Source organism: Dermacentor andersoni, chromosome 6 (genome assembly GCF_023375885.2).
Source record: "Dermacentor andersoni chromosome 6, qqDerAnde1_hic_scaffold, whole genome shotgun sequence".
In the NCBI taxonomy this organism is placed as follows: domain Eukaryota; kingdom Metazoa; phylum Arthropoda; class Arachnida; order Ixodida; family Ixodidae; genus Dermacentor; species Dermacentor andersoni.
Genome location: NC_092819.1, coordinates 105,234,857 through 105,251,051, shown reverse-complemented (window position 1 = coordinate 105,251,051; position 16,195 = coordinate 105,234,857). Strand labels below are relative to the sequence as shown.

The window sequence follows — 16,195 nt, the reverse complement described above, 5'->3', positions numbered from 1 at the left end:
GGAGTGTGCATATAATTGCTATCGCATTAAACGAATAATTGATTCCAATTAACAATAATATAAACGTGTGTTGTGGTGCTGATGGGCGGAAAATCTAAGTCTAGTTAAGGTCGATTTAAAGAGCGAAGACAATCGGACATATCAGAATTACCACGGCAAGCTGGGCGAGTTGGTGATTGAACATATTCCTATGGGTGGGCAGCCCAACCCGGACGAAAGACGAAAGGAAGTACACAATACGATCGCAGACTAACCACTGGTTTATTTTTTTAATGGTAAGATGGGCTAACACCGATTTCACCCTTGTAAGCGTCACTTCACACGTGTTTACATTTTCTGCATATTTTAGTCCCTTGGTTGAAAAAATAAACAACTTGTTATTCCACGCTCGTATTGCGTACTTACTTTCGTCATTCGTCCGGGTTGCACAGCCCACCCTTAAGAACATGGACATATCAGGATGGGGAAGCAGCGTGAAGTGGTTTGACGGCACCCAATTGAAGTGGTTGACCGCACCCACTGCCAAAGGATGCAGCACACCTGTTACTCATGGGGTGGTTTGGTGCTTCGTGGCCACATCGCGTTCACCCGGCGTACCGAATCGGTGATTCTCCCACCTGTGCGAATTTAGTTAATCAGTGATGCACATGCAAGATTTCGTGACTGCTACTGAGTTATTCAGTTTTCATTATGGGAATTAACCAGCTTAGAACGGAAAAACTCTGATCCAATCCCATATGTGAAGGTTGTGTGCCAGCGAAACTGTGGTATCACATGATCCCATAGGCCAATGTGGCATAGCCTTGAACGATGGAGAGATGCATTACATGAATTTATGGATAGCGATACAACTGAATGTAACGTACGTAACTAAAAGGTAAAGTGTAGAAGGCATCCTAATTGTGCGTGGCTTGCTTTGGGCCGTAACCGCTGCATCCTGCCAAGCCTGACCACGACGCTCTTGTGCATATTGATGTTCCTGTTCCCGACGCCGCTGGTCGTATTCACTCTGCTCTACGGCAGTCCTAACGACGAGAACCTTCCCATAGCGCTATCACAACACAGATAAAATCAATTGGTAGGGGTGTTCTCCTTTTACACATGAAAGTGTAGCGACGTCACTCACTGAAATCAGTTGCCGTCTACTCGCAACTGCAGCTCATGCAACAATAGTCGTTACTGGAAAACGCATGCGGTGAACGCTACGTACTTCGCTTTGTTCGAACGCGCGTCATCGTCATTCATGTGGATTTGACACTTGTTTCGCAATTTATTGAAACACATACTGGAGTAGGTCTTGCATGCGTAATTCTAATGGACATAGGCACGTCTCGTTTCTGTTCCTGGAATGGTTTTCTATCAATAGAGACGAAGAAACGCCGGGATCCGATTCATATATAGCTGCGCCGGAAAGGAGTACACACATATGTTCTGGAAGCTTACCTGAATAATGGTCTAAAACGCTGTATATGGAAGCTTCTCAAAGAAGTCGGTCGATATGCGAGGCAGTTAACGATGTAACTTTTACTTGCGCAGGCAAAGGATGCACCTGTCTTCGCCAAAAAAACTTATTTGTCCGAGCAAAATAGATTTTTTTCTCGTATGAAAAGTTGCTTGCTAATCGCGAAAGATTTGTTTTAAATTATAGAAATTATGTTGCCATAACACGATTTTTTATTCACACGCTTTTTTCATGCAGGGGTTCGTGCGATGCAACCTGGGGACATTGAAGGAGACATCGTCATGGAAGGGCACCACGAGACTGGCGTGAGCCTTTTTCTTAGGACAATTAATAAGCAGCTGTACCAGAACGTTCTTCTTGATTATTTCACGTGCGTTAAATATTCCTTCAACAGCTTGGCTGCTCCTAGTTTAATTCATGGTGCGACATAAAATACACATGAACATATTTTACACAACTAATGCTTTCCAATCCACGCTGTGAAGGTAGTTGAACAGCGAAGCTGTAAGCGACATGTACAAGGATTACCAATTGCGACATAGGCTGAAAGAATTCACTTGGCGACCTTACCTAATCATTAGCCGAAGACGTTTTGACGGCCTGCGACTTGGCTTGCGGCGCTACTTCATGCAGCCACAAAAAGTGGACCAGAGAGAAGAGAAATTCGCCGTGCCTCATATGGCCGCTGGTCTTGAGGAGTCTTCACGACACGTCGCCTTCCCATAGCACTGTTACAACACAAATCACTTGCTTGGCGGGTTCTTCTTTTATGAATGAAGGTGTGGTTACGTCACTCCCTGTTTCGCATGGTACAAACGAGCTGCCGTCGATGCGGCAGCCATCGCAACGGTAATTTTTGCCGGGAAATGTATACGGACACGTGCTTCGCATTGCACGTAGGTGCAGGAGTACCGTATCAATTATGTGATTTTGATGGTTGTTTTGACCATGTCCATTTTAAAACCATAAGCTGTTCTGTATGTTGTATGCGTGATTGCAAAGAACATATACGCTGTTGGCTTCATTTTGTTGAGTGCTCGTAGTCTGCCTTAAGGGGCTATGAGGAAGGAAGGAAGGAAAAAGTGGAGAAGGAAGGCAGGGAGGTTAACCAGTTTAGCCAGTTAAACCAGTTTAGCCAGTTAACCAGTTTAACCAGTTAAAAAGGGGCTATGAGCCATTGCAATTGGGGTATGGGCTACTGATGATGATAGTTCTCAGTCAACGCAACGCCAGAAAAAAAAATTCCGAGATCCTAGCAATAGACACGTTCGATGTAAAAGAAAAAAAAAGTGAGTCGCTATACAAATGAGATGGTGGTATATGCTTTATAGCGTTTCTGTATACTAACTTGGTCTACTTACGTATTGCTACATAGGTACTAAATTTGTTTTGCTGAGAAATTTGCTGATTTAAACGTTTATGTTGAGATCCTCGACACCGGAGATAAATTTGCTGTTCGAGGTCATGGGAACGCATGGAACTATTGAATCTGTGCAGCGGACTGCAACGTATAGCTTAAGGATTCTGTGGCCTGGAGGAGTCATACCATACATCATCGATGCTACACTTGGTGAGTGAGTTCCGTCAGCCTCTATGTATGCCATAAATCCTATAAAAGAGTTTACGTCACTTAAATGCATTTTATTAATGAGAAAGGACATTCGTTTTTTTCATGAAATAAGATTTACGTTTTAAGCATTGCATAATAACTGCTGTTCCAGTTACAAGAAAATGGAGAACAGATCAAACGCAATGTTGGAAAATAAATGTCGCGAGGCTTGCCCGAGTTACTCGTGTAGCAGTGGTGGAGAGGATGACAGGAGCAATACTTCGTCGTCTGTATATCGGCTGTGCAAGCTGTTTATGAGGAAGACGGAGCCGATCTACGCGTGGCGGCAGAAGAATCTTGATGACATGTGTATGCACAATGAAGTATGATAGATATGCGAATATATATATATATATATATATATATATATATATATAAAGGCAGGGATGTTAACAAGTCAAGAGATATACATACAGCTTAAATTTAATTATGAGGTTTTACGTGCCAAAACCACTTTCTGATTATGAGGCACGCCGTAGTGGAGGACTCCGGGAATTTCGACCACCTGGGGTTCTTTAACGTGCACCTAAATCTAAGTACACGGGTGTTTTCGCATTTCGCCCCCATCGAAATGCGGCCGCCGTGGCCGGGATTCGATCCCGCGACCTCGTGCTCAGCAGCCTAACACCATAGCCACTGAGCAACCACGGCGGGTGACACATACAGCTTGCTTATGGGCACATGCCCAGTGGTCAAAGTTGCCGATTTGGGCACACACGCCTTGCCATACACATAGTGGACCAAGTTGGTGTCTACTCGGAAAGATTGCACCCGATTAGTGGGAAGAAGAGGAAAAGAAAGCTTTGCTTCAAGGAAATCGTACACACGTGCAAAGCTGTCCTTATAAAACTAAACAGTCGATCAACTTTTTTACTCGACAGAAATGCGTGAGCATATAGCCTTCATATTCCTTTCTGTGCCTGTGCCTTTCTGAATCACCATGACCTCATTTGGTGTTTTCTATATTCAGTGTATAGCAGCTGATTTCAGGTTCTAGTGCCTTATATGACATCGGTTGTGACTTGCATTTCGTGTATACGAATTGACTGACTTTCAGTTCCAATGAATTCTGTGTTATCTCTTCTAAATTTATGTGAAATGGCCGTATGTCCAAATTTATTTTGTATGTGGTTTGTGGGCTTAGCGGTTTCAGTGCATTTATGTCACTGTCACGGCTTTTCATCCGTTCGCCGTCGGCGCGAAGTCGTCGACGGGGTATAAAAGCCGGTTGGTCTTTGTGTACTCAAGCGAACACAGCGTCAGAGTCGGGAGAAAGACAAAAAAAAAAAAAAAAAACTTATCGACTCACAATGACAAAAACATTAATAGAAACACAAAAACCACAAGAACACTAAGACATATGCACTTAATCTTGATCAATTATGAAGGCAAAAGAAATAGAACGAACAGTATAACAGTAAATATAAAAATTAACACTGCACCAAACACACTTAGCGGTGGTCAACTAAACAGAGTAAAAAACAAAACAAAAAACAAATGATGGCACACGTGTGGCCGGGCAGCGGCAGCAGCACGCCCATAAAGTGTGGAGTCGGCGGCATAGCTTTCCCGAAGAACGCTGGCAAGCCGATCTCGTTGCGGTGGATGCAATTTCTGGGCTGGGTTTCCCGGCAGTCAAGGTCTGACGTGTTCCCTCGAGCAGGTTGAGCTACTTTAAGGGAACTACCATGAGCTTCGTTGCAAGCGTTGGTTTGTCGTCTCTTACGTCAACTATCAACTCGGCTAGGCGGCCCAGGTGATACTGGACGGAACTAGCTCCTTGACGCTTTTCAGCAGATTGTAGCCTCAGCTCAAGAGATTGTAGGCTTAGCTCGGACCTGCGTTTGAATAACTTGATGATATTGGTGACGATCCAATTAAGTTCATCCAATTGGATCCCGGCTCCTCTCAAGGCCTTGGCCGCGCCCCTTTTAATTAGTGGCGAGAGAACGGGTGATTCCCCCCCCCCCCCCTGTATTTAGAGGTCGCGTACTCGTGTTGCACCACACACGCACACCCTTGAGTCCCGTGGCGGGCCTCTATAGTTCTTCACAAACACAGGAGGAATGAATGCGGCCGGCCATACGACGCTGTCGGCACACTTACACTGTCAGCAATTCGTGGACACCGGATTCCACGGCGGCACCACATACACTGTCAGCATTTCGTGGACACAGGATCGCATAGACACACCACAAACTATTCGCACCCCCGCCTCATTAGTAAGCTTTTCAATGCACGCGTGGGGCAGAGAATACACAGGGGTTCCTACAAAAACTGTCGGGGCGTCACAGTCACGCCAACGACAAAAAGGCAATAATCTCTAAACCTGCCTTCGACTTCTTTAGGCCGCTTGCCCGAGTCGCCGGCAATAGCCCTCTTGCTCAGCGGTCTCTATTCCACGACCCTTTGGCGCCCGTTGATTGGTGCTTCCGCCGAATCGTATAATGCCACACCTTGACAACTGCCCCCCACTATCAGAATAATATAAAATAACATTTGCTTTCACGAGAGACATTTTTGTGAAAAACTAAGAAACACCGCTCCATGTGTACAAAACCCTATACACACAATATACAATGTGTGCTATGCCAAAAAGAAAGTTAATCGAACTGAAAATTACACGCCTATGTATGCAACACAAAGATCTCCAACTGCAAAATAACCCTATATTAGGCTCAAGTATTCGGCTCCCACATTCTCGCTTCCCTTTATGTGGGTGACCGTCAACTGATACTCCTGGAGTAGTAAACTCCATCGAAGCACCCAAACGTTCAGTTGTTTCGTCTGTCGGATGTAGCTGAGTGGTTAGTGGTCGGTTTGGACGAAAAAAAAATATGAACGCCATACAAGTACACGGATAATTTTTGGACTCCCCAGACCAACGCCAGACACTCGCGCTCCATTGTCCTCTAGGTGGCCTCCCCCGGCAAAGTAGCTTTCGGCTGGCATAAGCTATGGGGAGTTCTCGTGAGCAAACGCTTTTCAGAAGATTGTAGGTTCAGCTTCTAGAGTGCTTAGCTTGCTCTAAAACCTGCGTTTTAATAACTTCTTTCCCTAGTTCCCTGTGTTGGGGAACGGCAGATATCGGTGAGGATCCAATCAAGTTCACCCAATTGGATCCCGGCGCCTCCCAAAGTCTTGGCCGCGCTAGTTTTAATCAGAGGCGAGGGAACACGTGATTCCACCCTGCAGTTAGAGGTCGTGCGCTCGTATTGCACCACGCACGCACACATTTGAGTCTGTGGCGGGCGTATATTTTTCGTTCGCAAGCACAGCGGAAACGACCACGGCTGGCCATACGGCGCTGTCGGCAGGCATACACTAGGGTGCCTCGATGCGCGCGCGCCCTCTCTAGGGTGAGGTCACCCTTTGGGAGGGCGAGTGCCGCCTCCTCGGCCGGGACAGTCCACCTGCGGCCATTTTCATGCCCTTTCTCGCGGCGGCGCGGCGGCCGTAACACGTGCGTTCGCTCTGTCGCCTTTTCTCTTGTTGCTGACCGGTGGCGCACATCGAAAAATGCCGGGTTGTTGTGTGCCGCAGTGCACCAACCACTCAAGAAAGGGATGGAGAATGTTTCAGTTCCCGAGGGACCCCAAGAGAAGGCTGCTTTGGACAGTAAAGACCAAGCGCGACAAGTGGCAACCGACAAACACATCGTGCATGTGCAGCGTGAGTAAAACTTTCCTTCGTATGCCAAAGGATTCGCATGTGCGTGCCGTTGAGGTACGCGATTCATTTTTATTGAGAGAACGTGTGGAAGGTCTGAACAGGGACATGTAAATATGATCGCTCTGAAATTAAGTGCCGCTGAGGATTAGCAACTTCGTGCACAGGGATTGTGTGGCAAATGTTGGGAGCAAATTAGATTGCTCACAGAACGAGTATCGCTGCCCGGAAAGTTCCGCACCTTTTAAGAAAACAAAAATGCCCGCGTTCTCTTGACGAGAGAGACTGAACAAAGAAAAAAAAAAGGAGGCGTTGTTCGAGTATTTTCCTTCGAATGAGACTTTCTCGCTGAAAAAAAGCTTGAGGCCTTTTTTGGTGCACCTGCTCTTCTGACTCACTGACTGCATTTGAACAATGAACTTGAAACAATGAACATGAAATCTCTTCACAATGGCGCACACAATTCCCCTTCGTAGTAAAATAAAGGAAAAGTGCAGTCTATTTCGATTATGTGGGCTCCTAAGCAATCATTATGTTGTGTAAAGGCGAGAGCGTTACTTGTTGCTGAGTGTAGGGCTGCGGCGAAATGCTACTGCAATGTGTAGTGCGGCTATGTAATTTTTGCGAGGCTCCGAAAGTTGCTTATTATGAGGTCGCGACAAAGCGAGACGACAAATCGGTCATATTGCGATCTCTCAGCTGGGTTTTATTTGCGGAGTTCTCACCATGCCCTGCCGCCTACGGCCACGCTTTGCTGTGTCGAGTGGTGATGTGGACGCGAGTGATTGAACCTCAGACGGTGAAGACGGCATAGCACCGCAACCTCGCTCTCCGAAAACTGAAGGCCAGCTGATGTTGACCGCGGGATTTTCCTTTTAATGCACTCGGTAGCTGCAGAAATATTCCGCTGTCTGCTCGCTCCTTCCTTCCCAAGAAAGCTATGCTCGATCCCAAGAAAGCTATGCACCAACTCGCCCAGCAAGAAGTTCTTCTACATTCCTTCACCACGCCGACAGGTTTAAACTTGTGCATTGTCACCCCCGCGGTGACAATACACTCGTCATAACCCCCCCCCCCCCCGCCCCCCGGGTTAGATACGGGGGGGGGGGGGAGGTGCTGCTGCCACGGCAACGGCGGGCTTTTCGCACAACGAGCCAAGGAATGCGAGAGCTGCCCTCGCATTAAAACGTTTAGCAACAGCCGTAACAGTGTACCGACTGCCGCTCACATCACTGATGCCACCTAATTGATTTCATTGCTCGGTATAAGATGCGCGGAAAGCCGCTTATAGTACACATGGCATAATTGTGCTCATGTGCTTGTTACAAATAAAATTAGTGGTACTGTCCTAAAAATTTTATAACAGCTGAGAAAAAGTGAATTTGTTCGATTAGTAATGCATGCGAAAATAAAGCTTCACTTTTTCAGTGCATTCTGCATAGGCTTTTTTTGGTACCTGCTATCACTTATTTCGCACCCTGTCCTTGAGCACATGCACCCCCTCGTCTCTATGACCTGCATTGTTTGCTGCGAGCACATTTTCATGATGACTGGAATTTTTGTTCGCACGTTGCTATATTAATTATCTATACTTGGGGTCTGTAAATAAAATCTTGCTCTGGGTGCTCTACGGATGCTCTCCGTCAAGCAAGTGTAAAACAAAGTTTCATTTATGACACACTTGGTTATACTACACAGTTTTGGACATACCAGTTATATGATATACTTAGTTTTGTCTATATCATCTACAGTGAAACAAAAATGCTAATGTGCCTCAACCTTACACATTCATTTGCAGGCTCACTTTGAACCAAGCAGCTTTGAACAGCATCGTTCAGATGGATGGAAAAAGCTGAAGCCGAATGCAGTTCCAACTCTTTTTACATTCAAACGTAAGTTGTTATTTCTAAAGTCCGGATAAGTATTATATAGCTATTGTTACCTGCATTGCTTACAAGCCGTCTCGGGAACATGCTTGTGGATAGCATTAAATAAAAAAAAACCTTTTTAACCTTCTGGAAATGTTGGGTTCGTGCACGTTAGCGTACAACATTAACATGCTTGCTCCAGTTTATGTGCGTTCTCAAGAGTACACTGTAGAAAAGATGTGATCCTTGGTCCCATCTTGCTTGTTGTAGAAAAGAATGTACTAGCTGGCCAGGTCGAATAAACCGATCTTAAAGTGCATATTTTTTTATGTTGCAGCTTTACCTAAGGAGCGAAAAGCACCGAAGGAGAGAGCGGCTTCAGAGATCTCGCTCTCAAATGGTAAATCAGATGCGACCCCCGTGGAAGCAAGCAGCTCGTCATGTGAAGGAATAACGCTCTCTGAGACCACGGAGCAGTCTCAATTCAGACCTCCGCTTCAGGAAGATACATCCGAAATGGACTCGTTCCAGGTCAGCAATGTCATTGCTGAGTGTCCACAGCAGGTTCAGGATGCAGACAGGAGAGAGCAAGCCGGCGAACCTAGTGGGACCCAGACTGCTTCCTCGTATTCTGCAGAGCTGAAGAAGCAGCTAGCGGACATCACGAGTAAATACACAGACCTTCAGGACCATCATGCTGCCGCCAGAAACAGTATTAAGGGCCTCAAAAATCAAGTTCAGAGGCTTGAAAGCGAAATCAGGAATTTTTCAAAAAATGTCAAGTTCCTGAATGAAGATCAGCTCCGTGCTCTGTCTAGGAGCAACAACCGGGGCAATTCCTGGACGCCTGAAACGGTCAAGCAAGGCCTTCAAATTAAGTTCGCTTGCGGGACAACTGGATATGAAACGCTCAGAAAGCTGGGATATCCCCTTCCCTCAAACAGGACACTGACTCGCAGGCTCGAAGGTTTGAAGTTCTTTCCGGGGATACTTCACGAGGTGATTGACGTCATGCGGTGCAAGGCAATGGCCATGGAGGAGGTGGAGAAAGATTGCATCCTTTTTTTGGATGAAATGGAGATTTCAAGTGGATATGAGTTGGACCGTGCTGAAGATGCGCTCCTTGGAGGAAAGACGCTACCGCCAAAGCCTGACGAGCCTGCCAATCACGCGTTAGTGTTCATGCTAGGCGGTTTAAATCAGAGGTGGAAACAGGTGATCGCTTATGAATTCACCGGACATCACGTAGAGGGCTCTGTGCTCAAGCACTATGTCCTTGAGCTTGTTCAATTATGCAGCCAGGTGTCCCTCAGAGTTCGTGTTGTGACATCTGATATGGGTGCGTCAAATCGAGCGATGTGGCGAGACTTTGGCTTTTCAAGCCACAGGAACTCCTCAACTGTGTGCTCTATACCACACCCATGTTTGGATGGAAAGCAACTGTTTTTCACGGCTGACCCTGCACACGTTCTCAAAAATCTCAGAGGACAGTTACTAAGTTCATCAGTTTTTACGTTGAGTGACGCCACTGTAAAGGAGAACAACCTGCCATCATCGGAGGTCAAACTCGAGCATGTTCAGGCTGTGCTCGACTATGACGCAGAGCACGAGCTCAAGGTAGCGCCCAACCTATGCGAGGTGCACACTAGCAGTGGCCATTTCACGAAAATGAAAGTTGGTGTTGCCGTTCAGTTTTTCCGCGAAGCACCAGCTGCTATTCGGTTTTTAATAAGAGCATCTGTAATTGAAGAAGAAGCTGAAACCACTGCATGGTTTTTGGAGCTCATTTTCAAATGGTATTCTCTAATGTCGTCTCGCAACCCAACAATGGCCTTAAGTCGCAGGAGTATGGCCAAGTATTATGCCGCCCTAGGCACGTTGCACACGGCAATGGAGACCATTAGAAGTACGAAAATGGGGTCCACATCACTGTGGAAACCATGCCGAGCTGGCCTTCTCATTGCAACAACCGTTGTCATCCACCTCCAAGAAGTGTTACTGGGAAATGAGGGGTACGATTTTTTTCTTACCAGCAGACTCTTACAGGATTGTCTGGAGAACCTCTTTTCGGTGGTTCGACTAAGAAAACCTGTGCCCAGTGCGTATGATATGAAATGCGCTCTGAGGCTTGTGAGCGTGAGCCAGTTTTTATTTACCCCACGGACGACGAGCTACGATCTCTATGACCGCGAATATCTGGTAGACCTTCTCTCCCAGGCAAAGAAAGATAGGACAGAAGTGGAAGCTGATGAGATAAACGACTCAGAAATTCTGTTCATTGAAGAACTGTCCACAACAGAGTGCAGCATTCTACACTACATAGGGGGCTTCATTTTGAAAGGAATCTTGCCGTCTGTCAGCTGCCAGCAATGCAAGGATGCCTACTGGGATGTGCTAGTGACGAACATGCCTCTCTGACTGCTCTGAAGGAATATGTGTCAGAAGGTGACAACCTAATTTATCCCAGTGATGATGTGATGCACATGCTCAAAATCTACGAGGAGCACTTTGTAGGGATAAACTCATGGTGCACAGGCAAACTAGTGACAATGAAGTCACCTGTCCGCTCACTTACAGCATACCTAGGAAAGGTCTGCTGCAAGCAAGCATACCGACCGCGCTTGAAGCTGTGCGCAAGCCATGATGAAGAAATACGGAAAACGCTGACCGACAGGTACGCAAGATTGAGACTGCGCATCTTCCTCCGACACCTTCAGAAAGCTCGTCTCAATGGTCACGTAAGCAAGACGTGTGCGGGAGTTAATTTAACCTAAGCTTCTATCCACGCTGAAGTACACTCATGCTGCTAGCATTAGCAGAGTTCCTATTTTTACACCTAATAAGTGTCCTAAATTGCACTGACTCCAGGTTCTGAAGACAAGGATAATCTCTGCAAACATGCCTTCAAAGTACCCTGAAATATTTTTTTTCGGGGCAAATAAACAACTTTCATGGTTTTAAACAATATTAATGATTGTTTGTTTTCAACTAACCTCTGATCGCGGCAATAGATTGTTATTTTGTCTTTAAAACACTGTCTTAAGTGCGCGTTGAATATACTAATGCAGTCGACTCTCATTAGTTTGACCTATTAATGACCTCAAAATTTCGATTCCATTCGAGTATAAACGGATGTATTTTCACTGCGACTAATAACTTTCCTCATCATTTGACCAATATACAGTGGTCCCGCCAAGTTCGAATGGCCGACTACACGCGTATAAAAATGCCTGGAGATATTTGGGGTTTTCAGTGCACAATGCATGCATGCGCGGCTCAGGTACTGCGATATTCGGTTCGTGTACGTGTGGCGAATGCGCTGGCTTTTATTTCTTAGGACAAGGTACGTAACGCACATTAATCTTTTTTCTTCTACAAAAAAACCGTCATTCTAGGTTGACAATAAATGTGAATAAGGCAACTGGAGCGTTCTTAATTAGTTACACAATTGAGTAATTGAATGCAATCTACCTGCTTATGATATTGCTGTTATTAATTTATTTTAATCCTGCAGTTAGGTTCCTAGTGCGCTCTATGAACTCTTTCCAATCTAACACCCGAGTCGCCGTGTGCTAGGAGAAACGACCGTCCAAATCTTAAAATATTTGGACAGTTGCCCCTTACAAGCCTGTTCTGTTGACACTTCATTAGAAAAGGCGTGAAACGCAGTTGTATTGTCTTTTGGTCGCGAAGACAAGCGCGCTTTTGCAGCGGCAAGTGCAAAAAGCCTGTTGGCGCACGCCCCGCGCCTCTGAAGTAGGCATGGCAATGGCAGCCGCCGTAGCAGACGACGCAGTTGTCTTCACCCTCAGCGGAGCGCGCGCGCGCGCATCGAGGCACCCTAGCATACACTAGGGTGCCACGATGTAAGCGCCGCCTCCCGCCGTACAGGGGGGTGACACCTTTCGACCAGGCCCGCGCCGCGCCGCCGCCATATTGTGTCGGAGCGGTTGACACGGACTCACGTGTGCGCACCTTGTGTTGTCGCGTTGTGAAGTGTTTGCAGTTTCCACGAGGCCGCGGTCATATTTGCTGGGGTGACTTGTACGGTTCGGTATGTGCAGTGAAGCGTGTGTCACAGTTTAATAGCCAGCAAACTACGATGCCAGGCTGCTGCGTAAATTTGTGCACCAGCGCAACAGAGAAGGGTCATAGGTGCCTTCAGTTTCCCCGTGACTCGGAACGCAGAAAAAAGTGGGAAATTCAAGTGAAACGCGACTGTTGGAAAGCCACGGACAATTCAAGAATTTGCGAGGTAAGTGTCTTGCTTTCTATTTATGTATTGGATCCGCGCTTCAAGCGGCCTTCATGCTTGCCTTTAATTTTATCGTGAAGTTAGGCAACTTGACAACCTCAGCTGTATAAAAATGGGTTGCAGTTTGCCTCTCGTATCCTCAGTGCAATCCTTCCGCACCTACAGTCTCATGACTCAAACATTAAAAACACTTTTTTTTTCTTTTAGCGTCACTTTGATGACGACCAGTTCGAGGGGAAGTGGCAAGATGGTCGTCGGCTTCTTAAATCAAGCGCTCTGCCTACACTCTTCGACTTCAGGCGTAAGTGCGATAGCGCCAGAGGCCATCGTTTTTTTGTATGGAGTTTAACGTGCCGCGCCTAACATTTGACAGTCTGTTTTTTGGTCTTGCACCAGCGGCACCCACGCAGAGAAAGAAGCCAGCACCTCGACTTCCCTTGGCTGGTGTTAAAATTCAAGGGAATGAAACCACATCACCACTTCACTCAACAAGAGAACCAGATGCTCAGATGTTTTCTACGGAGAGCAGCGAAGAAGATTGGTCCTCCCAAGAAAATATGCACGAGTTCTGCAGCTTTGGAAAAAATATCTCCTTTATATCCGCAAGTGAACTGCGTAAAGCACTTCAAGACGCTGAAAGAAAAAACAACGAACTGAAAGAAAGCCCGACGCAGGCGAGTAGGAAATTGAAGCCGAGTTCAAAGAAAGCGAGGAAGCTGGAGGAGAACCTTTCTTCATTGACCGCAAACCTTAAATTTCTTAATGATGATCAGAAAGACGCTTTGCATAAAACAAACAGGAAAGGTTGTGCCCGGAACAGTGAGACCATAAAGAAGGCACTGCAACTAAAGTTTGCGTGTAGTTCAACTGGGTATGACTTGCTGTTGGAACAAGGCAACCCATTACCTTCACGACGAACGCTGTGCAGACGACTACAGCATTTTTCTTTCAAGCCTGGCGTCCTCACTGAAATCCTTAGTGTCATGGAGACCAAACTCTCAGCAATGGCCGACATTGAAAAGGACTGCGTTCTTTTCATGGATGAGATGGAAATTAGAAAAGGTGTGGAGCTTGACCGCGGCTGTGACTCCTTCCTTGGCAAGATAACCCTCCCTGAATGTGATCAGCCTGCCAACCATGCACTCGTTTTTATGGTTGGTGGCATCAATTCGCATTGGAAGCAGGTGATTGCATACCATTATACTGGCTCATTTGTCAATGGAGACAAGCTTAAATACTTTGTTCTACATTTACTGAAGCTTTGTGCGGACATTTCCTTGCGTGTGCTTTGTGTCACTTGTGATATGGGCAGCTCTAATCGTGCAATGTGGAGGAGTCTGAACTTGTCATCTCGTCATTCTGTCACAGTATGCAGTATGCCTCATCCGCAGAACAGCAGCAAGTCACTGATTTTTATGCCAGACCCATCCCATGTTTTTAAGAACATCGGAGGCCACATTGTGCGCAAAAATGTTATGCATCTGAGAGAACAAATAATTTCAGAATTCTCTTTGCCCAGTAGTGAGGTCACCAAAGATCATTTAGAAACTGTTTTGAAGTTGGACACAGAACAGCTGCGAGTGGTTCCAAATCTGAATAGTACGCATCTGTCAAATGGACATTTCACAAAAATGAAAGTATTAATCGCAGTGCAGTTTTTCCGAGAAGCCCCATCAGCCATAAGATATTTTATCAAGACTGGAAAGCTACCATTGGAAGCAGAAACTACTGCCTGGTTTTTCGAGCTCATATTTAAATGGTACACTCTGATGACATCTCGCCACCCAGTTGTCGGTTTAAGTTTTACAAATAAGAGTAAATATGAAGAAGCCATTGAAACACTTCGACTCACAGTAAGAGTAATGGAAGGTTTGGGAATTGGGGTCAAGAAAGCGTGGAAGCCATGTCAAGCAGGCTTAATAATGGCAACAACAGTGGTGCTGAAACTACACTCTGTCCTAGTGCTTGAATGTGGCTACAAGTTTTTTTTGACAGGAAGGTTGACACAGGACTGCCTAGAAAACTTATTTTCACTCGTAAGAATGGTTTCACCTCTGCCAAGTGCATGCAACTTGAAAAATGCTCTAAAAATAGTGTCGGGCAGCCAGTTTCTGATGGTTTCACATAATTCAAGCTATGAAATTGACGATAGCAGCTACTTGGTAGACTTCTTTGCTAAAGAAATCAAAGAGGTACAAAGCGAAATAGCAGACTCAGTAGCGAGCCATGACATTGGTGAAATAGAACCTTTGAGTGAAGCTGAAAGCGGCATCGTGGCCCACTTGTCAGGCTTTTTGGTTCGTCATTTTGTAAAGACACCAAAGGCTTGCCGTTCGCGTGTGGAAATCCTCACAACTGATGACATTTCCGAGGAGCATGCTCTTGTTAGCATGAAAGAATACATGAAAGATAGCCAGAACCTTGTATACGTAAGCTATGTTGTGTTAAACTTTGTGTCTTCATGTGAAGCTGTGTTCAAAAAATTTTCCGAAGAAAAAAACATTTGCCGTCTAACACAGCTAATCAAGGCACTAAGAAGCCTGCTTGAGCACAATGTTTCATCACCATCGGTTGTGTGCGCTGAACATACAAATGTCATGAAAAAGCTCCTGGAGAGTTTTGTGACGTTGCGGCTCCGCATTTATTTGCACTGGCTGAGCCAACCAAATAGCAATGAGGAGGATGGGTATGGCAGCAAGACATCTGCAGGTGTTAACTTGAACTGAAATTATTTAATCTCTTAAGCAGCACATAAACTTACTCCTGTTGAGTCTGTGCACCCAACGTTTGTATGCATGTGGCTGATGAGGCTTCAGGCAGATGAAAGCTTTGGTGAGCTGTATATAGGATGTCATTTTATATATTCTCTAGCTGTTTTCTTGTGGTTTTGTGCAGTTATGCATTGGTAATAAACCTTTCCTTTCTTTTTGAAATATATGTCAGTGTTGCTCTTGTTCATTTTGGAGTGTCATAACAGAATTTAAGTGTGCTTTCGAGCAAAATATTCTGCACTGCTTAGCGTTCGCGCAGGAAGTAATCACAAGCCGAGCGCCTGAGTCTGTTTAAGAGACCCAAGAATTATTCTAGATGGCTGCATTGATATTAATTTGTTAGTGTGTAAGAAAGTACACCACCCCTTGTATTTATAGCGCACATGCTCTTTTGCGTTGGCACATTTCGCACGCGCGATGTCTCCCTCCACAAAAAGAAATAAATCAGTTATCGCTAACGCTGCTGTGTCTTTTTTTTGTCTTGTTTGCTGATCTTGCAATTCACGACTTCTCTGATCTACAACGTAGTTGAAAGCGTCTTGCGGTGATTACGTCCTTCTG

General features: G+C 45.7%; 1 protein-coding gene across 2 annotated transcripts in view; it reads left to right on the top strand.

The window, feature by feature from the left end:
- Positions 1–2,151: 2,151 nt before the first annotated feature.
- Positions 2,152–16,195, top strand: part of LOC129380175 (zinc metalloproteinase nas-6-like) — a 66,301-nt gene continuing 52,257 nt past the window's right edge. For both annotated transcript variants that reach the window (XM_055066352.1, XM_055066353.1), the window contains exon 1: positions 2,152–3,032. In XM_055066352.1, coding sequence (XP_054922327.1) covers positions 2,882–3,032 — 151 coding nt within the window. In that variant the 5' untranslated portion in view covers positions 2,152–2,881. The remainder of the gene's footprint in view (positions 3,033–16,195) is intronic.